Source organism: Cinclus cinclus, chromosome 24 (assembly GCF_963662255.1).
Source record: "Cinclus cinclus chromosome 24, bCinCin1.1, whole genome shotgun sequence".
NCBI classification, from domain to species: domain Eukaryota; kingdom Metazoa; phylum Chordata; class Aves; order Passeriformes; family Cinclidae; genus Cinclus; species Cinclus cinclus.
In genome coordinates, this window is record NC_085069.1 from 6,410,060 (window position 1) to 6,431,111 (window position 21,052).

At 51.7% G+C, this 21,052-nt stretch overlaps 2 protein-coding genes across 3 annotated transcripts; one reads left to right on the forward strand and one right to left on the reverse strand.

Annotated features, from left to right (window-relative positions):
- Positions 1-7,040: 7,040 nt before the first annotated feature.
- Positions 7,041-11,654, forward strand: SNF8 (SNF8 subunit of ESCRT-II). Of its 2 annotated transcripts, XM_062508356.1 has the most exons (8): positions 7,041-7,094; positions 7,349-7,399; positions 7,879-8,017; positions 8,506-8,610; positions 9,706-9,778; positions 10,424-10,565; positions 10,813-10,887; positions 11,514-11,654. In XM_062508356.1, the coding sequence occupies exons 1-8, from the start codon at positions 7,041-7,043 to the stop codon at positions 11,652-11,654; spliced, it is 780 nt and encodes a 259-aa protein (XP_062364340.1). The 2 variants fall into 2 exon arrangements, with proteins under 2 accessions (XP_062364340.1, XP_062364341.1); XM_062508357.1 differs by lacking the exon at positions 7,349-7,399.
- Positions 11,655-14,145: 2,491 nt separating this feature from the next.
- Positions 14,146-20,256, reverse strand: UBE2Z (ubiquitin conjugating enzyme E2 Z). Its single transcript, XM_062508320.1, has 7 exons — positions 19,922-20,256; positions 18,094-18,166; positions 17,214-17,401; positions 16,331-16,442; positions 15,650-15,762; positions 15,113-15,203; positions 14,146-14,334 (listed from the first exon to the last, which is right to left on the reverse strand). Exons 1-7 carry the CDS (start codon positions 20,254-20,256, stop codon positions 14,164-14,166), a joined length of 1,083 nt encoding a protein of 360 aa, XP_062364304.1. The 3' UTR covers positions 14,146-14,163.
- Between the last annotated feature and the right edge of the window lie 796 nt (positions 20,257-21,052).

Below are 21,052 nucleotides of genomic sequence, written 5' to 3' on the forward strand. Positions count from 1 at the left end.
TTAATAAAGGATTGAATATTCCCAGTTTTTAACAGCTCTGGAATTCCATTTAAAGAATTAAATAAAGGATTGAATATTCCCAGTTTTTTACAGCTCTGGAATTCCATTTAAAGAATTAAATAAAGGATTGAATATTCCCAGTTTTTAACAGCGCTGGAATTCCATTTAAAGAATTAATAAAGGATTGAATAATTTTAAATCAATATATTCGATTAAATGTAGGGATAAATATCAATATAATCATTAACAGAAATTGTTAATATTGCCAGGGTAATAATGGCATTAATTAATGTAATATTAACGTATTTATTATAATGGTAACCATTTATAAAATGTCATCCCGATAATTTCTTTTTATTTATTTAATGTTTCTTTAGGAGTAGATCCCAAAAAAGTTGTGGAAAGGCGTCAAGAATTGGGAATAAAATCACAAATTTATCTTTTCTGTCTCGCAGAGATGGGAAGGGTTTGGTCCCAACCTCACCCTCGGATTTGTCCGTGCCAAACCACAAAAAAACCCTCAAAATCCCATAAAAAAACCTCAAAACCACATCAAAAAAACCCTCAAAACCTCAAATATAAAACCTCAAAACAAAAAAAAAAAAACCCTCACAAATAAAACCCCGAAACGCCACCAAAAAACCCTGAAAAATCCCAAAAATAAAAACCCCAGAACCCCAAAAATAAAACCCCAAAACCCCAAAAATAAAAACCCTAAAACCCCAAAAATCCCCAAACCCCCAAAAATAAAAACCCCACAACCCCAAGAATAAAACCCCCACAACCCCAAAAATAAAAACCCCAAAACCCCAAAAATAAAAACCCAAAACCCCAAAAATAAAACCCCAAAACCCCAAAAATTAAAACCCCAAAACCCCAAAAATAAAACCCCAAAACCCCAAAAATAAAAACCCCAAAAGCCCAAAAATAAAACCCCCACAACCCCAAAAATAAAAACCCCAAAACCCCAAAAATAAAACCCCAAAACCCCAAAAATAAAAACCCCAAACCCCAAAAATAAAACCCCACAACCCTAAAAAAACCCCACAACCCCAAAAATAAAAACCCCAAAAGCCCAAAAATAAAACCCCCACAACCCCAAAAATAAAAACCCCAAAACCCCAAAAATAAAAACCCCAAACCCCAAAAATAAAAACCCCAAAACCCCAAAAATAAAAACCCAAAACCCCAAAAATAAAAACCCCACAACCCCAAAAATAAAAACCCCAAAATCCCAAAAATAAAAACCCCAAACCCCAAAAATAAAACCCCACAACCCTAAAAATAAAAACCCCAAAACCCCAAAAATAAAAACCCCAAACCCCAAAAATAAAACCCCAAAACCCCAAAAATAAAAAACCCACAACCCCAAGAATAAAAACCCCAAAATCCCAAAAATAAAAACCCCAAAACCCCAAAAATTAAAACCCCAAAACCCCAAAAATAAAAACCCAAAACCCCAAAAATAAAACCCCACAACCCCAAAAATAAAATCCCAAAAACCAAAACATAAAACATAAATTAATGAATAGGTGAATAAATAGATGAATAAATGAACACAACGATTAATAAATTAATCAACATATTAATAAATTAATGAATAAACACATTAATAAATGCATGGGATAATAAATAGATGAATAAATTAATGAATAGATTAATAGGTGAATAAATTAATATATTAATAAATATATGGGCAAATTAATAAAATGATGAATTAATCAATATATTAATAAATACATTATTAGATTAATATATGAATAAATTAATTAATAGATCAATAAATAAAAATATTAATTGATATACAGATGAATAAATTGATAAATAGACATAAATAGATGAATAAATGAATGAAATGATGAATTAATGAATAAACGTATTAATAAATTAATTGGAAATTAAATGATAAATCAGATTTTGGGATGGAAATTAAATGGAAAATCAGATTTTGGGGATGGAAATTAAATGGAAAATCAGATTTTTGGGATGGAATTCCAGTGGAAAATCAGATTTTGGGATGGAAATTAAATGGAAAATCAGATTTTTGGGATGGAATTCCAGGGGAAAATCAGATTTGGGGATGGAATTCCAGTGGAAAATGAGATTTTTGGGATGGAATTCCAGGGGAAAATGAGATTTTTTTTTGGTAGTTGTTGGGATGGAATCCCGATGGGAAATCAGCTCTGAGGTGGAGCTGGCCAAAAACTGGGAGGAAATGGGAACAAAATGGAAAAAATGGCCAAAAATGGGAAGGAATTGGGGAAAAAATGAAGGAATTAAAAAAAAAATGGAATTAATGGCCAAGAAATAGAAGGAATTGGCAGAATTTGGCAGGAATTCCCAGAACTCGGAAGGAATTCCCAGAATTTTCCCGGTAACTCCCAGAATTTTTCCCAGCAATTCCCGGAATTTTTCCCAGTAATTCCTGGAATTTTTCCCCGGCAATTCCCGGAATTTCTCCCGGTAACTCCCAGAATTTTTCCCGGTAACTCCCAGAATTTTCCCGGTAACTCCCAGAATTTTCCCGGTAATTCCGGAATTTCTCCCGGTAATTCCCGGAATTTTATCCCGTAATCCCCAGAATTTTTCCCGTAATCCCCAGAATTTCTCCCATTAATTCCCGGAATTTTTCACGGTAACTCCCAGAATTTTTCCTGGTAACTCCCAGAATTTCTCCCGGTAACTCCCGGAATTTTTCCCGGTAACTCCCAGAATTTTTCCCGGTAATTCCCGGAATTTTTCGCGGTAATTCCCAGAATTTTTCCCATTAATTCCCGGAATTTTTCCCGGTAACTCCCAGAATTTCTCCCGGTAATTCCCGGAATTTTTCCCCGATAATTCCCGGAATTTCTCCCGGTAACTCCCAGAATTTCTCCCGGTAATTCCCGGAATTTTTCCCCAATAATTCCCGGAATTTTTCCCGGTAATTCCCGGTATTTTCCCCGTAATTCCCAGAATTTCTCCCGGTAATTCCCAGCTGGATCCCGAGATTCCAGGATGTGATCCGAGCCCGCCCAGGCCCTGGAATTCGGGATGGTTCAGGTGCAGACGCTCATGGATCGCCAACGTCCAGGGAGAAAGACACTGCAAATATTCCCATTTAATTCACTCTTCCTTCATTTTCCAGCCATTTCCTCTTTCATTTTTCCTTCATTTTTCCTCCATTTTCCTTTTTTCCTCAATTTTTCATTATTTTTCTTCCATTTCCCCTTCATTTTCCATTAATTTCCTTCATTTCTCCTTCATTTTCTTTTGTTTTTTTCCTTCACTTTCCTTTGTTTTCCTCCATTCCTCATTAAATTTTCTCCATCTCCCCTTAAATTTCCATTAATTTCCTTCCTTTTCCTTAATTTTCCTCCATTTTCCTCCATTTTCCTCAATTTCCCCTTCATTTTCCATTAATTTCCTTCATTTTCCATTCATTTCCTTTCATTTTTCCTCCATTTCCTTCATTTTCCATTTATTTCCTTCATTTCCTTTCATTTTCCTCCATTTTCCATTAATTCCTTTCAGTTTCCTTTAATTCTCTTCATTTTCTTTCATTTTTCCTTCACTTTCCTCTTTTAATTTTCCTCCATTTTCCATTAATTTCCTTCATTTTCTTTCCTTTTTCTTCCATTTCCTTTCATTTTCCATTTATTTCATTTAATTTTCCTCCATTTTCCATTAATTTCCTTCATTTTCTTTCCTTTTTCTTCCATTTCCTTTCATTTTCCATTTATTTCATTTAATTTTCCTCCATTTTCCATTAATTTCCTTCGTTTTCTTTCCTTTTTCTTCCATTTCCTTTCATTTTCCATTTATTTCATTTAATTTTCCTCCATTTTCCATTAATTTCCTTCGTTTTCTTTCCTTTTTCTTCCATTTCCTTTCATTTTCCATTTATTTCATTTATTTTCCCTCCATTTTCCATTAATTTCCTTCATTTCTTTCCTTTTTCTTCCATTTCCTTCATTTTCCATTTATTTCCTTTCATTTAATTTTCCTTTCATTTCCATTTTCCTTTAATTCTCTTCATTTTCTTTCATTTTTCCTTCACTTTCCTGCTTTAATTTTCCTCCATTTTCCATTAATTTCCTTCGTTTCTTTCCCTTTTCCTCCATTTCCTTTCATTTTCCATTTATTTCATTTAATTTTCCTCCATTTTCCATTAATTTCCTTCATTTTCCGTTTCTTCCCTTTCATTTCCCCTCCATTTCCCATTAATTCCCTCCATTTCCCATTCATTTTTTTTCACTCCCCCCATTCCCCTCCTCCCCAATCCCAAATCTCAAATCTCAAATCCCAAATCCCATCCCCGCCCCAAACCCCGCTTTTTTCAGGAATAAATCCCAATTTCCTTCCTCCGGGTACCGAAGAAACTTGGGAAAAATCCTCCCCCCCCCCAAAAAAAAAGAAAAAATAAAATAAATAAAAATTCCCTCATTCCTGGCAGATTTTTCCTGCGTGGTCTCAGGTCGAGGGCAGCGCTCCTGGCCAAGGATTTTCCTGCTAAAATGAAATTTCCCGGAGCTCATCCGTCATTCCCGAGGCGCTTCCGTGTCCGGGATGTTCCCCATAAATCATCTCCAGCAGGAACAAATCCATGGATCCTTCACCCCTCAAGGGCTTTGCAGTGAAAATCAGCGATTTTTGTTGGTTTTTTTTTTTTATAAAAAAAATCTTGATGGATAATTTAAAGGAGGATCCGGCATTGAGTCGGGGGGGGGGGGGGGGGAAAATAAAATCGGAATTATTCACGTTTTTATCCTGTGCACAAAAACAAAAAAAAAAAAAAGGGAATAGCACAAATTGCAAGGGTTGGAATTGGGGAAGAAATGGAGGGTTTAGGGTCTGGAATTAGGGGAGGAATGGGGATTTTAAAGGGTTAGAATCAGGTGAGAAATGGAGATTTTAAAGGGCTAAAATCAGGTGAGAAATGGAGATTTTAGGGTCTGGAATTAGGGGAGAAATTGAGATTTTAAACGGTTAAAATCAGGTAAGAAATGGAGGATTTAGGGTCTGGAATTAGGGGAGAAATTGGGATTTTAAAGGGTTAAAATCAGGTGAGAAATTGAGATTTTAAACGGTTAAAATCAGGTAAGAAATGGAGATTTTAAAGGGTTAAAATCAGGTAAGAAATGGAGGATTTAGGGTCTAAATTTAGGGAAGAAATGGAGGTTTTAAGGCCTGGAATTAGGGAAGAAATCAAGGATTTAGAGTCTGGAATTAGGGAAGAAATCGAGGTTTTAGGGTCTGGAGTTAAAAGAAAATATTTTGGAGGCCTGTAATTGGGAAGGAAATAAAGATTTAAAGGCTTGGAATTAAAAATGAAATAAAGATTTAAAGGCCTGGAATTAGGAAGGAATTCGAGGTTTCAGAGCCTGGAATTGGGAAAGAAACCAAAATTTAAATTGGAAATAAAACGTCCTTTGATCCAAGAGGTGAGAGAAATTCTGGAATTTGGGGTTCAAAAAAAAGTCACAAATTATTTTTTGAACCGTTTTTATTTTATTTAAATTGGGAAATTTTAAACCACTTTTATCCCGTTTAAAATGGAGGGGAAAAAAAACCAAACTTTTTTACCCATCCAGTCCTGGGAAAAGCGATTTTTAAAGAATATTGTATTGTAATAATATGATGTTATAATACAATAATATCTATGACTTAATGTAGGAAATAAATTAATTAATATTTTGGAATTGCAGCCGATTCCAGAGGGGGCGGAATTGGGATTTTGGGAAATTTCCGAATTTTTCAATTTTTTTTTTTTTTTTTCCCCTGAAAATTCCCCCCTCCTCGTGTGAGGATGGGCAGGGATGAGCCGGGATGGGAATTCCCGAATTCCCGGAGATTCCCCGGACTCTGTCCCCCTCTGCCGGCCGGGATTCCAAAACATTCCCAGGAAAATGTGGGGAGAGAGGCTGAGGGCGAGCAGGGGAAAAGAAAATAAAGAAAAGGAAAAAAAAAGAAAATATGTAAAATAAAATATAAAATTTTAAAAAATACGGAAAATAAAATATAAAATAAAAAACATAGAAAATGAAATAAAAATTTAAGACCCCCTCAAATCCCCTTTATCCCCTCACAATTCCCATTTATCCCCTCACAATTCCCTTTATCCCCTCACAATTCCCATTTATCCTCTCACAATTCCCATTTATCTCCTCACAATTCCCTTTATCCCCTCACAATTCCCATTTATACCCTCACAATTCCCTTTATCCCCTCACAATTCCCTTTACCCCCTCACAATTCCCTTTATCCCCTCACAATTCCCATCTATCCCCTCACAATTCCCATTTACCCCCTCACAATTCCCATCTATCCCCTCACAATTCCCATTTACCCCCTCACAATTCCCATCTATCCCCTCACAATTCCCATTTACCCCCTCACAATTCCCATCTATCCCCTCACAATTCCCATTTACCCCCTCACAATTCCCATCTATCCCCTCACAATTCCCATTTACCCCCTCACAATTCCCTTTACCCCCTCACAATTCCCATGTACCCCTCACAATTCGCATTTATCCCCTCACAATTCCCTTTATCCCCTCACAATTCCCATTTATCCCCTCACAATTCCCTTTATCCCCTCACAATTCCCATTTATCCCCTCACAATTCCCATTTATCCCCTCACAATTCCCTTTATCCCCTCACAATTCCCATTTACCCCTCACAATTCCCTTTATCCCCTCACAATTCCCATCTATCCCCTCACAATTCCCATTTACCCCTCACAATTCCCATTTACCCCCTCACAATTCCCTTTATCCCCTCACAATTCCCATTTATCCCCTCACAATTCCCATTTACCCCTCACAATTCCCACTTATCCCCTCACAATTCCCATCTATCCCCTCACAATTCCCTTTCCCCTTTCCCCTTTCCCCTTCTCCCTCACTGAGGGGTCAGGGGAGGGGGAGAGGAGAGGGGTCCCATTCCCACCCTTTTCCCGCCCTTTCCCGCGCGGGACTCGTCGCGTGTTGATGACGCAAACGCGTCCGCCGCCGCTCGATTACGTCACAGCGGGCGCGCCGGCGGCGGGGCCGGGATGCACCGGCGGGGGGTGGGGGCGGGGGCGATCGCCAGGAAAAAACTGACGGAGGTGAGCGGGAATAAACCGGCACGGGACACACGGAACGGCGGGACACGAGCGGGAGTGGCCCGGGACCCCGGCGCTGCCAGCGGCCGGGGACACCCGCGTCCCCGGCGTTGGGTGGGGAAGGGCCGGGGGCTCTCGGTGCTGTGGGAGGCGGGGGGAAGGGGTCAGAGCCCCGGTTTTGGGGTGAGGGGTCGGGATTGTTCCGGGTCGGGATTGTCCCTCCCTTCACGTGCCCCCATCCCGTTGTTCCCCCGCAGGCCAAGTACAAGGAGCGAGGGACGGTCCTGGCTGAGGATCAGCTGGCACAGGTGGGGATTCCCTGTTCCCGTCCCATTCCCTGTTCCTGTTCCATTCCCTGTTCCTGTTCCTGTTCCCGTCCCATTCCCTGTTCCTGTTCCATTCCCTGTTCCTGTTCCTGTTCCCGTCCCATTCCCTGTTCCTGTTCCATTCCCTGTTCCTGTCCCATTCCCCGTTCCCATTCCCCGTCCCTGTCCCCATTCCCCGTCCCTGTCCCCATTCCCCGTCCCTGTCCCCATTCCCCGTTCCCATCCCATTCCCTGTCCCCATTCCCCGTTCCCATCCCATTTCCTGTCCCCATTCCCTGTTCCTGTCCCCATTCCCCGTTCCCATCCCATTCCCTGTCCCCATTCCCCGTCCCTGTCCCCATTCCCCGTCCCTGTCCCCATTCCCCGTTCCCATCCCATTCCCTGTTCCCGTCCCCGTTCCCATTCCCCATTCCCACCCCATTTCCCGTGCCCTGATCCCGTCATTCCCGCTTTCCCCACAGATGTCCAAGCAGCTGGAGATGTTCCGGACTCACCTGGAGGCGTTTGCCAGCAAGCACAAGCAGGAGATCCGGAAGAGCCCGGAATTCCGGGTGCAGTTCCAGGACATGTGTGCCACCATCGGCGTGGACCCGCTGGCCTGTGAGGGGCAGGGGCTCGTCCCGCTCCTGCAGCCCGGAATTTCTGCTGGGGGAATTGCAGCTGCTCGGATCCCCTGGGAATGGCTGCGGGGCACCTCGGGGTGCTCCTTGCCTGGGGGCTGGGAATTCCCACGGGATGGGGCTGGAGCTCGGCAGTGCTTGGGGTGTCCTCCTTGTCCCCGTCCCCTTCCTGTCCCTGTCTCATCCCTATTCCCATCCCTGTCCCCATTCCCATCCCCGTTCCCCTTCCCATCCCATTCCTGTTCCCATCCTTGTCCCCGTCCCCTTCCTGTCCCTGTCCCTCCCCATCCATTCCCATCTCCCATCCCTCATTCCCATCCCCCAGTCCCCATTCCATTTCCCATTTCCCGTTCCCATCAGGGACAGATCCCCCAGATCCGTGTCCCACAGTGGGTGGGAGCTGCTCCAGGAGGGATTTCCCGGTGATCCCTCTTCCCTGATTTCCCTTTTTTCCCTGTCCTTTCCCAGCTGGAAAAGGGTTCTGGGCGGAGATGTTGGGAGTTGGAGATTTCTACTACGAGCTGGGGGTGCAGATCATCGAGGTGTGCCTGGCACTGAAACACCGCAACGGAGGTGGGGATCCACCCAAATCCCTGATCCCGGGGATCCGCCCAAATCCCCGATCCCGGGGATCCACCCAAATCCCCGATCCCGGGGATCCGCCCAAATCCCCGATCCCGGGGATCCACCCAAATCCCCGATCCCGGGGATCCGCCCCAATCCCCGATCCCGGGGATCCACCCAAATCCCCGATCCCGGGGATCCGCCCCAATCCCCGATCCCGGGGATCCACCCCAGTCCCCGATCCCGGGGATCCGCCCCAATCCCCGATCCCGGGGATCCGCCCAAATCCCCGATCCCGGGGATCCACCCCGATCCCGGGGATCCGCCCCAATCCCCGATCCCGGGGATCCGCCCCAATCCCCGATCCCGGGGATCCGCCCCAATCTCCGATCCCGGGGATCCGCCCCAATCCCCGATCCCGGGGATCCGCCCCAATCCCCGATCCCGGGGATCCGCCCAAATCCCCGATCCCGGGGATCCGCCCCAATCCCCGATCCAGGGGATCCGCCCAAATCCCTGATCCCGGGGATCCGCCCCAATCCCCGATCCAGGGGATCCGCCCAAATCCCCGATCCCGGGGATCCGCCCCAGTCCCCGATCCCGGGGATCCTCCCCGATCCCGGGGATCCACCCCAGTCCCTGATCCCGGGATCCATCATCCCTGAGCACAGTGATCCACCATCCCTGATCCCAGAGATTGATCATCCCTGATCCAGGGAATCTACCCCAGATCCTGGGGATCCATCATCCCCAGTCCACATGATCCCAGCGATCCAGGTGATCCACCCCTTTTCTCTGTGATCCTGGGGGATCCATCACTGATCCTGGGGATCCATCCCCTGATCCCATAAATCCATGGGGAAAGGGAACAATCTGAGGGATTCCCAGAGTGTTGGAATTCCCAGAGTGGATGCTCCTCATCCCAAAAAAGGCAACCTCACACTGGGAACAGGCTCCAGCAGAGCCAGGGAAACCTGGATCGATCCCATCAGTCAATCAACCCCATAAATCCCACAAAACCACGGGATCGATCTGCCGGGGCTGGGATTTGTCAGGGCAGGGAAATCCCGGGAACAATCCCGGGAACAATTCCCTCATTCCCAGGCCTGATCACCCTGGAGGAGCTGCAGCAGCAGGTGCTGAAGGGAAGGGGGAAATTCGCCCAGGACGTCAGCCAGTGAGTGCTGGGATTTGGGAATCCTCGGGATTTGGGAATCCTTGGGATTTGGGGTGGGAAAAGGGCACGGATCCATCAGCCAGTGAGTGCTGGGATTTGGGAATCCTCGGGATTTGGGAATCCTTGGGATTTGGGGTGGGAAAAGGGCACGGATCCATCAGCCAGTGAGTGCTGGGATTTGGGAATCCTTGGGATTTGGGAATCCTTGGGATTTGGGGTGGGAAAAGGGCACGGATCCATCAGTCAGTGAGTGCTGGGATTTGGGAATCCTCGGGATTTGGGAATCCTCGGGATTTGGGGTGGGAAAAGGGCACGGATCCATCAGCCAGTGAGTGCTGGGATTTGGGAATCCTCGGGATTTGGGAATCCTTGGGACTTGGGGTGGGAAAAGGGCACAGATCTGGAGATTCCAGGGATTTAGTGCTGGATCCACAATTCCTGCTGGATCCACAATTCCTGCTGCATGCTCCCTGGTTTCTCTGGGATCCTCAGGGATTTTTAGGACAAAACTCCCATTTTTTGGGGCTGACCCTTCAAGTTCAGCACGTACCCAGATGCAAAAACCCCCAGTCCCGAATTCCTTGATAAAACCAAATTCCTGGGATTGCAGCTGGGGAAGCTCAGGGTGCCTCTGCTCCTCCCCAGGGATGATTTGCTCCGGGCCATCAAGAAGCTGAAGGTTTTGGGGAGTGGATTTGGGATCATCCCGGTGGGAGGAACGTTCCTGGTGCAGTCAGTGCCAGCGGAGCTGAACATGGATCACACCGTGGTGCTGCAGCTGGCAGAGGTGGGAATGGGCTGGGAATGAGGAATTGGTGCTTCCAGGACTGGGAATTGGATCAGGCTTGAGGGCGAAGCTGCTGAAGTGTGGGTTTAAATCTGGATTTAAATCCGGGTGAAAAGCAGCCAGGAAAATCTCCTTGTTCCCATAAAATCCTGGGATTGGGCTGGCCTGGGATGAGCCCGAGCTGTCCCCGCTCTGCTGGGCCATGCATGGAATTCCAGGGGGGATTTTTCCTGGTTTTTATTCCCAGAAAAAGGGGTTTGTGACAGTCAGTGAGATCCGGGCCAGCCTCAAGTGGGAGACGGAGCGAGCGAAGCAGGTGCTGGTAGGTGGGGAAAAAAATGGGGGGAAATGGGGAAAAAAATGGGAAAATGGGGTTGGGAATGGCTCCCTAGTCCATCCCAATCCATTTCCAGTCGGTCCCCAGTCCATTCCCAATCCATTCCCAGTCTATTCCAACCCATTCCCAGGAACACCTGCTGAAGGAGGGCATGGCCTGGCTGGGTTCCCATTCCCATTCCCAGTCATTCCCAGTCCATTCCCAGTCATTCCCATTCCCAGGAACACCTGCTGAAGGAGGGCATGGCCTGGCTGGGTTCCCGTTCCCATTCCCAGTCATTCCCAGTCATTCCCAGTCATTCCCAGTCATTCCCAGTCATTCCCAGTCATTCCCAGTCATTCCCAGTCATTCCCATTCCCAGGAACACCTGCTGAAGGAGGGCATGGCCTGGCTGGGTTCCAGTTCCCATTCCCAGTCATTCCCAGTCATTCCCAGTCATTCCCATTCCCAGGAACACCTGCTGAAGGAGGGCATGGCCTGGCTGGGTTCCAGTTCCCATTCCCAGTCATTCCCATTCCCAGGAACACCTGCTGAAGGAGGGCATGGCCTGGCTGGGTTCCCGTTCCCATTCCCAGTCATTCCCAGTCATTCCCAGTCATTCCCATTCCCAGGAACACCTGCTGAAGGAGGGCATGGCCTGGCTGGACTCCCAGGCTCCGGCCGAGCCCCAGTTTTGGTTGCCCGCGCTCTTCTCGGAGCTCCACGGCCAGGACGGAGCCCCCGAGCCGGCCCCGGGGAGTGCTGAGCCCTGAGTGCACCTGGAACCCCGGGAATGGTGGCTGGAACCCTCCCGGAGTCCTGCAGAATCCCTGGGAATCCCAGCTGGAATCCTAAGGAATCCCTCCTGCAATCCCCCTGAGAATCCCCCCAGGAATCTTTGGGAATTCCAGCTGGAATCCCGAGGAATCCCCCCAGGAATCCCTCCTGGAATCCTTGGAAATCCCTGCTGGAGTCCTCTGGAATCCCCAGGAATCCCAGCTGGGATCCTTCCCGGGATTGTTTGGGATCCTGGCTGGAATCCTTCCCCGATTCCCTCCCGGAATACTCGGGGTCCGTCCCGTCCCCACGATCCCAGGGATATCAGGACTGGCAATAAAGGTTTTGTAAAAAGTTCCTGAGCTTGGGAATTTCCGTGGGATGAATCCCTGCTGGATTCACTGCCTGCTTTTGGGTGGAAATGCCAGAGATTGTGGAAAATGAGGATGCAAGTGGGATTTGCAGCAGGAAATGGGATTTTGGCTCCCAGCTGTGGGAAAACTGGGGGAAAAAACCAAACCTGTCCTGTAGTGCCCCAGGAAATCCTCACTCCATAAATATTCCCACTAAGGAATACCACGGGATCCGTTCTGCCAAAAACAGAAACTTTATTGCACAAAAGGAGGAAAAAAAAAAGGAAAAAAATAAACGGGGAAAAAAACAAAAAAAACCAAACAAACCAAAAAAGAAGAAAGCAAAAAGAATCGGAACTCTCGTGTACAACAGAACAACAACCAGAGATCTCCGAGTGACTCTTGTGCATTTATTTCCTTTTCAACTCCATTTAAATCTAAAAAAAAAAATCCGTTTGCTAAAACGTCTCTGCCTACCGCAGTGGCTCGAGGATTGTCACTTGGAATTGGGGACAGGGGGACAGAATTCCCTCCGTCCCTCAGGGGGAGCAGAGCCGGGATAAGGCAATTCCCAGCCCCGCCCCGAGGCTGCTCCGGGGACAAAAGGTGACAAAAGGTGACACCTCGGGATCCCTGCACTCAAGGGTTAAATCCCAACCAGCCCCAGGGGCATCTGGATCAAGAGGGAAAACAATTCCCAAGTTGTTTTTCCCAAGTTGTTCCACCGAAATTCCCGAATTTTCCACCTTCCCCACCCAGAGCAATCCCAAATCCCCAATCCTTCCTGGGGTTTCTTTGGGATTTTTTTTTTTTTTTTTTTTTTTTTTGGCTCCTCCTGGTCCCTCAGGATGAGGAGCCCGGGCTGGGAAGTTCTCTCAGCACCAGCAGGGATCCAAACTGGTGAGGAGTGAACTGGGAGAGGGACAAAATGTGCAATTTTGTGCTGGGTTTTGTCAATAAAAATAACCGGGGTTGAGGGGGTGGAAAAAAAAAACAACAAAAAAAATATCGAGTGTTGAAGCTCTTGGATCACCCAAACTCTGCTCCAGTGGATCCTTCCCCGGGCTCGGCTCCCTGGAAAATGTGGAATTTTTTGGGGTGGCACCGCTCCCGTGTCACTGCCAGGACAAATCCTGCTCTGAGCAGTCTCAAAATGCAGAATTTTTACAACGTTTGGCAAAGGAATTTGTCCGAGAATCCGCCCGGAATTGTTCTTTTTTTTTCCCCAAGGTGGGGGGATGGCAGCAGGGAGGGAGGGGACAGGAGAGGAATTCGAGGTGACACCGACCCAAGGTGGGAAGCAGAAGAATTCCAGGTGAGGAAAAAACAGCTCCACCAGGAGAGAAAAAATAAGAAATAAAATAAAACCCTCCGAAAAAACCGCTGAATCCAAACCAAAATTTGGAGAAATCGACACCGAACTGGGATCTCCGAGTGCTCCCCCTCCTCCCTTTCCTTCCCAAACTTCCAGGATGAAGAAATCCATGGATTTCCTGCAGTTCCCACTTGCCACATGAAGTCTCCAAAGTGCCCCAGGGCTCCAGTAAAGCTTTGGGGAAGGAGCCCCAGTTCCAGCAGTGAGAATTTCCTTTTATTTTATTTGTTTTTTTTTTTTTTTAAATCTTTGGTCTGCCTAGAAGAAAAGACACCAGGGAGGCCCCAAATTCCACCTGGACACACCCTGGATTATCCAAGCACTCCCGCAGCTCCAGGGAAGAGCTCCCTCCCTGCCCAGGGGCAGAAAAGCTCTCAAGGATTTGCAGTCTAGAGCTCATTCTTTAATGAACGGAGAAACAAAAAAAAAAAAAAAAAAAAACAGAAAAAAAAAGGATAAAAACAAACAAAAAAAAAAAACAACAAAAAAGAAATCCCAACCAGTGTGTAGGCGTTCTCCAAAAATAAACAACCCCCCAAAAAACCACCTGATGGCACACGCCAGGAAGTACCTTTGTCCAAGAGGAGCCTGTCCCCAGCTCGGCTTTGTCTCTGGCTTTTTTTGGGAATTCTCCTCTCAGGGAATTCTCTCGGGGAGCTCTCCCGGCGGTCGGGGGCGGTGCGGGAGGAAGGGGAGGGAGGCGAGGCGGGGATCCCGCAGCTCTCCCCATCCCCGGCCTGGCTGTGCCGCAGTTCTTAAGCCCGGCTCAGGGCGTAGCTAAACCTTGGGGCAGGTCTGAGTGTCCGGCTCGGGCTCCGAGGAGCTGCTCTCCGAGTCCATGTCGGCGCTGTCCTGCTGCTGCCGCTCCTGCAGCCGCGCCCGCAGCCCCTGCAGCCGCCCCAGCAGCGCCTGGTAATCGAAGTGCCCGCGCTTCTCCCCGAACGGGTCCTGGAAAAGCAAAATAAAATCAATCTTCGCTGGTACCGACAGGGGGGAGCCGTGTGGGAGAGGGGCTGGGGGGAGAATGGGGAGAGTTCTGCGGGGTGCAGAGGGTCCTGGGATTCCTGCTGCAATGGATCTCAAATTCCCCCTGGACGGGAGCCTTGAATTCCCCCTGGACGGGATCCTTGAATTCCCCCTGGACGGGATCCTGAGATTTCTCCTGGAGAGGATCCTGAAATCCCCCTGGACAGGATCCTGAGATTTCTCCTGGACAAGATCTCAAATTCCCCCTGGACAGGAGCCTTGAATTCCCCCTGGACAGGATCCTTGAATTCCCCCTGGACAGGATCTCAAATTCCCCCTGGACAGGATCCTGAAATTCCTCCTGGACAGGAGCCTTGAATTCCCCCTGGACGGGAGCCTTGAATTCCCCCTGGACGGGATCCTTGAATTCCCCCTGGACAGGATCTCAAATTCCCCCTGGACGGGATCCTGAGATTTCTCCTGGAGAGGATCCTTGAATTCCCCCTGGACAGGATCCTTGAATTCCCCCAGTCTCCCTAAATTCCCTCCAGAGCTGCTTCCTGAATTCCCCCTGGAGAGGATCCCGAGATTCCTCCTGGAGACGATCTGAAATTCCCCTTGGTCAGGATCCTGGAATTCCCCATCTCCTCTAATTCCCTCCAGAGAGGGTCCTGAGATTCCCACTGGAGAGGATCCTGAGATGTGTCCCAGCTGTGTCCCAGCTGTGTCCCCAGGCCGTGCCTGTCCCCTCCCCACTCACCTGCATGGTCTGGCCCTGCAGGTAGAGTCTCTCCTTGCACACACCCTCGTAGAAATCCAAATATTCCATGAAGGATTTCTCCATGACACCCCTGGGGACAGGGACACGACGGTCACCGCCCCGTGTGGCAGCACCCACGGCACCCGCTGGGCCACCCAGGGCACCCTCTGGGCCATCCAGGGCTCCTGCTGGGCCACCCAGGGCTCCCGCTGGGCCACCCAGGGCTCCCGCTGGGCCACCCAGGGCACCCTCTGGGCCACCCAGGCCACCCTCTGGGCCATCCAGGGCTCCTGCTGGGCCACCCAGGCCACCCTCTGGGCCACCCAGGGCTCCCTCTGGGCCACCCAGGGCTCCCTCTGGGCCACCCAGGGCACCCTCTGGGCCACCCAGGGCTCCCTCTGGGCCACCCAGGGCACCCTCTGGGCCACCCAGGGCTCCTGCTGGGCCATCCAGGCCGTCCCCAGGGGCTGAGGGGAGGGGACAGAGCCCCCCAGCCCCTCCCAGTGCTCCCCCAGTCCCTCCCAGTGTCCCCAGTACCGGAGGGGCTCGGGGCAGGGACATTTCCCCTCCAGCATGTCACACACGGCCACCCGGATGGTCTCGTGCCGGATGCACTCGTTGTAGTTCTTGCTGTCCCCGGGGTGCCGCTCCTGGGAAACATCGGGATGGGGAGAGCAGAGCTGGCTCTGACCGGTCCTGACCGGTCCAGGGCTGGTTCTGACCGGTCCTGACCGGTCCAGGGCTGGCTCTGACCGGTCCTGACTGGTCCTGACCGGTCCAGGGCTGGCTCTGACCGGTCCTGACCAGTCCAGAGCCCAGTCCCTGACCACTGCGGACCAGTCCAGACCAGAACCAGCCAGGGCTCCCAGTGCCAGGTGTGCTCTCCCCAGGTGTGCCCTCCCCAGGTGTGCTCTCCCCAGGTGTGCTCCTCTCCAGGTGTGCTCCTCCCCAGGTGTGCCCTCCCCAGGTGTGCTCTCCCCAGGTGTGCTCCTCCCCAGGTGTGCTCTCCCCAGGTGTGCTCCTCCCCAGGTGTGCTCTCCCCAGGTGTGCCCTCCCCAGGTGTGCTCCTCTCCAGGTGTGCTCCTCCCCAGGTGTGCCCTCCCCAGGTGTGCTCTCCCCAGGTGTGCTCCTCTCCAGGTGTGCTCCTCCCCAGGTGTGCTCCTCCCCAGGTGTGCTCCTCCCCAGGTGTGCTCCTCCCCAGGTGTGCAGGGCTCTCACCTGCTCGAAGCCGGGCTCGTTGTGGTACGGGTTCTCAGTCATCAGGGACTGGATGGAGATCAGCACTGAGGAGATGCTCTGGGCTGGGCTCCAGGCCGGGCCTGTCCACGTGCTGGGACACAAACGGCAATTCAGCAATTAATTAATTAATTAATTAATAGAGCAGAGCTGGACCTGACCTGTGGGACCTCACCCGGATCTGAACTTCCCCAGGCACGGCCTAAACTGCGCCCTGTCCTCGTGCTACTGCTCACCTGGGCCCAGCTTACCCCAGGATGCTCAGGCAGACCCCTTAGGCCCGGCTCGCCCCTTAGGCCCACCTCGCCCCTTAGGCCCGGCTCGCCCCTTAGGCCCGGCTCACCCCTTAGGCCCGGCTCACCCCTTAGGCCCGGCTCGCCCCTTAGGCCCGGCTCGCCCCTTAGGCCCACCTCACCCCTTAGGCCCGGCTCACCCCTTAGGCCCGGTTCACCCCTTAGGCCTGGTTTACCCCTTAGGCCCAGCTCACCCCTTAGGCCTGGTTTACCCCTTAGGCCCACCTCACCCCTTAGGCCTGGTTTACCCCTTAGGCCCGGCTCACCCCTTAGGCCCACCTCGCCCCTTAGGCCCAGCTCACCCCTTAGGCCCAGCTCACCCCTTAGGCCTGGTTTACCCCTTAGGCCCGGCTCACCCCTTAGGCCCACCTCACCCCTTAGGCCTGGTTTACCCCTTAGGCCCGGCTCGCCCCTTAGGCCCACCTCGCCCCTTAGGCCCGGCTCACCCCTTAGGCCCACCTCGCCCCTTAGGCCCGGCTCGCCCCTTAGGCCCAGCTCACCCCTTAGGCCCGACTCACCCCTTAGGCCCGGTTTACCCCTTAGGCCCGGCTCACCCCGTAGACCCGGCTTACCCCAGGATGCTGAGGCAGACCTTGCCGTTGCGGTAGAAGTTGGGGTTGAACCTGACGGTGTTGTTGCCCGTGGTCATGAGCTTGACGCGGGGCGGGTGGATGGGGTAGTCCGGGGGGCAGCGGAACAGGAACAGGAAGAAGCCGCCCTCGTAGGGGGTGTCAAAGGGACCCGTGATCAGCGCGTGGATCTGCGGGGACACACGGCACCCGTGTTCCCAAAAAACCTCCTGGCGCTCCCAGAAAACCTCCTGGCATTCCCAAACACTCCGGTGTTCCCAAAGCCTCCATGGCTACAGCGGTCCCAAAGCATCCAGCATTCCCAAAAATTCCAGTGTTCCCAAACCCTCCCACCATTCCCAAGCCCTTCCCAACCCATTCCCAACCCCTTCCCAAACCATTCCCAACCCATTCCCAAACCCTCCCACCATTCCCAACCCATTCCCAAAACTTTCCCTACCATTCCCAACCCCTTCCCAACCCATTCCCAAACCCTTCCCAACCCATTCCCAAACCCTCCCACCATTCCCAAACCCTCCCACCATTCCCAACCCCTTCCCAACCCATTCCCAACCCCTTCCCAAACCCTCCCACCATTCCCAACCCCTTCCCAACCCATTCCCAATCCATTCCCAACCCCTTCCCAAACCCTCCCACCATTCCCAACCCCTTCCCAACCCCTTCCCAACCCATTCCCAAACCCTTCCCAACCCATTCCCAAACCCTCCCACCATTCCCAACCCCTTCCCAACCCATTCCCAAACCCATTCCCAACCCCTTCCCAAACCCTCCCACCATTCCCAACCCCTTCCCAAGCCCTTCCCAACCCCGCAGCAGCCCCGGAGGAGCCGAGGGAACCCCGAGAACCCCAAGCCCCGCTGACCTTGGTCATGTCGTGGGGATCAGGCACCACGAACATTCCCGGGGGAGGCTCCTTGTAGATGGACATGATATCCCTGGAAAAGGGAACGGCAGTCAGCCGGGGTCGGGATTTTAACTTTTCATTTCAATTTGGGGATTGGGAAAGAGAGTTTTGGTTTTTTTGTTTCACATTTTTAAAAATCGGGGTTTAAATTTAAAATGTAAGGTTATTTTTGGGAGGTTTTGTCCTGGCTCTGGAGGGTTTTTGGGTGAGCTCCTGGAATTTATCCTGAAAAGAGGTTGAGGTGTCCTGGAGAACACCTGGAGGAACTCGGCCCTGGAGTTTCACCACTTCCAGCACCAGGAATTGAAAAAATAAAGATAAAAAAAATAAAAAAAAAAATAAAAATGAAAATAAAAATGAATTAATAAATAAAATTAAAAGTTAAAATTAAAATTAAAAATGCATAAATAAAAAAATTAAAATAGGAAATAAAAATTAAAGCAAAAATGAAAATAAAATGAAAATTAAAACAGAAATGAAAAATGAAAATAAATTAAATTCCTGCTGTGAATTTCCCCTCAGGAGCTCATCCCCAGGTTGTCCCAGCTGAGTTTTGGGTTCCACCTCTTTTCCCAGCCCAGGTTTTCCCTCCCCACTCCCAGTTATTTCCAGGACTCCTTTCCCCCCAGTCACTCATTCTGCCCTGGCTGTGACTCAGCCCCTCCCGGGAATGTTTGCCTGGGATGAATTTGGGGTTAAAGGATCAGGGCAGGGATTCCAGAGCTCCCAAACCTCATCCCCAAGAACTGCGAGCACCAAACCCCAACAAATCCCCCCCAGATATGCACAGATCACGGAAAAAATGCACAATTCCATCCTCCCAAACCTTTTCCCAAAACCAGAGCTTCCCATCCCGCCTCAGCGAGATTCCCAGCTGAGAGCAGCAGAAATTCTCCCCTCCCTGCCTGCCCTGGGCTGGAAACTTCCCAAAAATCCCCAAAAAAATCCCCCAAAAGTCCCCAGAAATGCAGATCCGTCTCTGGGATTCGGGATCTAAGCTCCAGGGGTGAGCAGGAGCCTGGGAAGGGCTTGGGCTGATCCCTCATCCCAACGGGATCCACAGGGATCCCAGGAAAAGTCGGGAATGGGGAAGGTTGGGTGGGAATGTTTGGATTTGATCATTTGGGAATTCTGACCAGATTTAGGGCACATCCCAGCGGTGCCCAGGGAATTCTGGCACCAGTGAATTCTGCTGGGAGGAGTGGGAACAACTGGGCAGGGGGTGCCAGCAGCAATTCCAGGGGGGTCCCGGCAGGAATTCCAGGGGGGTTCCGGCAGGAATTCCAGGGGGATCCCGGCAGGAATTCCAGGGGGATCCCGGGCGGGTTGGAGAGGGCTGGGAACAGCTGGGACAGAGGGAAGTGTCCCTGCCCAAGGCGCCTTCCCAGCCAAACCTGTCCGGGATCCTGGGACGCCAGGGCACGGTGGGGACGGGGGGCTGTGCCCGGGAGAGCCCCGGGACACCGGGAGAGACCAGGACGTGTCCCACGACTGTCCCGGGACACCGGGAGAGACCAGGACCTGCTCCCACGATTGTCCCGGGACCACGACCTGTCCCCACGATTGTCCCGGCGCTGTGGCCGGGCCCGTGTCCCGGGGCCCATTCCCGGCCGCGGGGCCGAGCCGAACCGAACCGCTCCGTGCCCGGGCCCCGCTCCGTGCCCGGGCCCCGCTCCGTGCCCCGGGCCCCGCTCCGTGTCCCGGGCCCCGCTCCGTGCCCGGGCCCCGCTCCGTGCCCCGGGCCCCGCTCCGTGCCCGGGCCCCGCTCCGCCGCTGTCCCGCTCACCGTTTGATCCGCAGCAGGCAGGCCGGGCTGGGCCGCTCGCTGTCCCAGTCGCCGCTCACCGTGGGGTCCCAGAAGGCGGAGTGCGTGAGGAGCGCGGCCCCCGCCGCCGCCGCCGCCGCCATGGGAGCGCCGCCGCCGCCGCCGCCGCCGGGAGCCGCGCCGCTGCCGGGCGCCGCGGCCGCGCCGAACCCCGCCGCCGCCCAGAGCTCGGCGGGGATGAAGACGCCGGGGGTCCCCGCGGCGCCGGCGGCGCTGGGGGAGGCGCTGCCGCCGCCCGCCGCCAGCACCGCGGCCGGAGCCGGGGCCGCGTCCTCGGCCGCCGGGCTCTCCGCCATTGCGGCCTCGGCCCGCGCCGCTTCCGGGACTCCGCACCAGCGAGGCGCGCGGCCAGAGCGGCCCCGCGCCGCCCACGCCGCCCGCCCCGGTACCATAGAGCGGCGGGCGGAGCGGCTCTTCCGCAGAGGCGCCTCGGGGGAATTGGGGAGGGGAGGAGCCGCCACAGCGCCCCCTGCTGGGCGGGAGGTCTGGCGGGAGGGAGACGGGAATTCGGGGGGTTTTTGGGAGAGTTTGAGGAAAGGCGGGATTATGGATGCAAAAAGGGTGGGAAAGACCTCCGGGATTGTTACTCGCCAAGGAATGGACACGGCCCTGAGGCTGTCAGAGCTCCAGGAGTGTTTGGACAGCGCTCTGAGGGATGCACGGGGCTGGATTTTGGGGTGTCCCAGTAATGGACGGGATGATCCCGATGGATCCTTTCCCACCAGGGACACTCGCTGGTTCCAAGATCACCAAACCCCACCCTGCTCACCCGCGTCTCCAAGCGCCATCCCCTCGGTTTTTAAACCCTTCCAGGGCCTGGATCCACCTGGGCCCCCTTCCAGCAGGGATCTTTTTTTTTTTTTTTTTTTTTTCCCCAAAAAATTCCAACCTAATTCTTTCCTGGCACAACTCGAGGCTGTTTCCTCTCGTGCTGTTTGTTGGGAAGTGCCAGATGGGGTCGGGGTGCTGGGGACACGGGGATGGGGTCGGTCCCGGTTTGGATCCAGCAGTGGGATCAGGCAGCACCCAGGGGCTCCCAGCACCCTCAGGATGGAAAACAGCTGGATCAGAGAGGTGGGAAAGGGAAAAGGA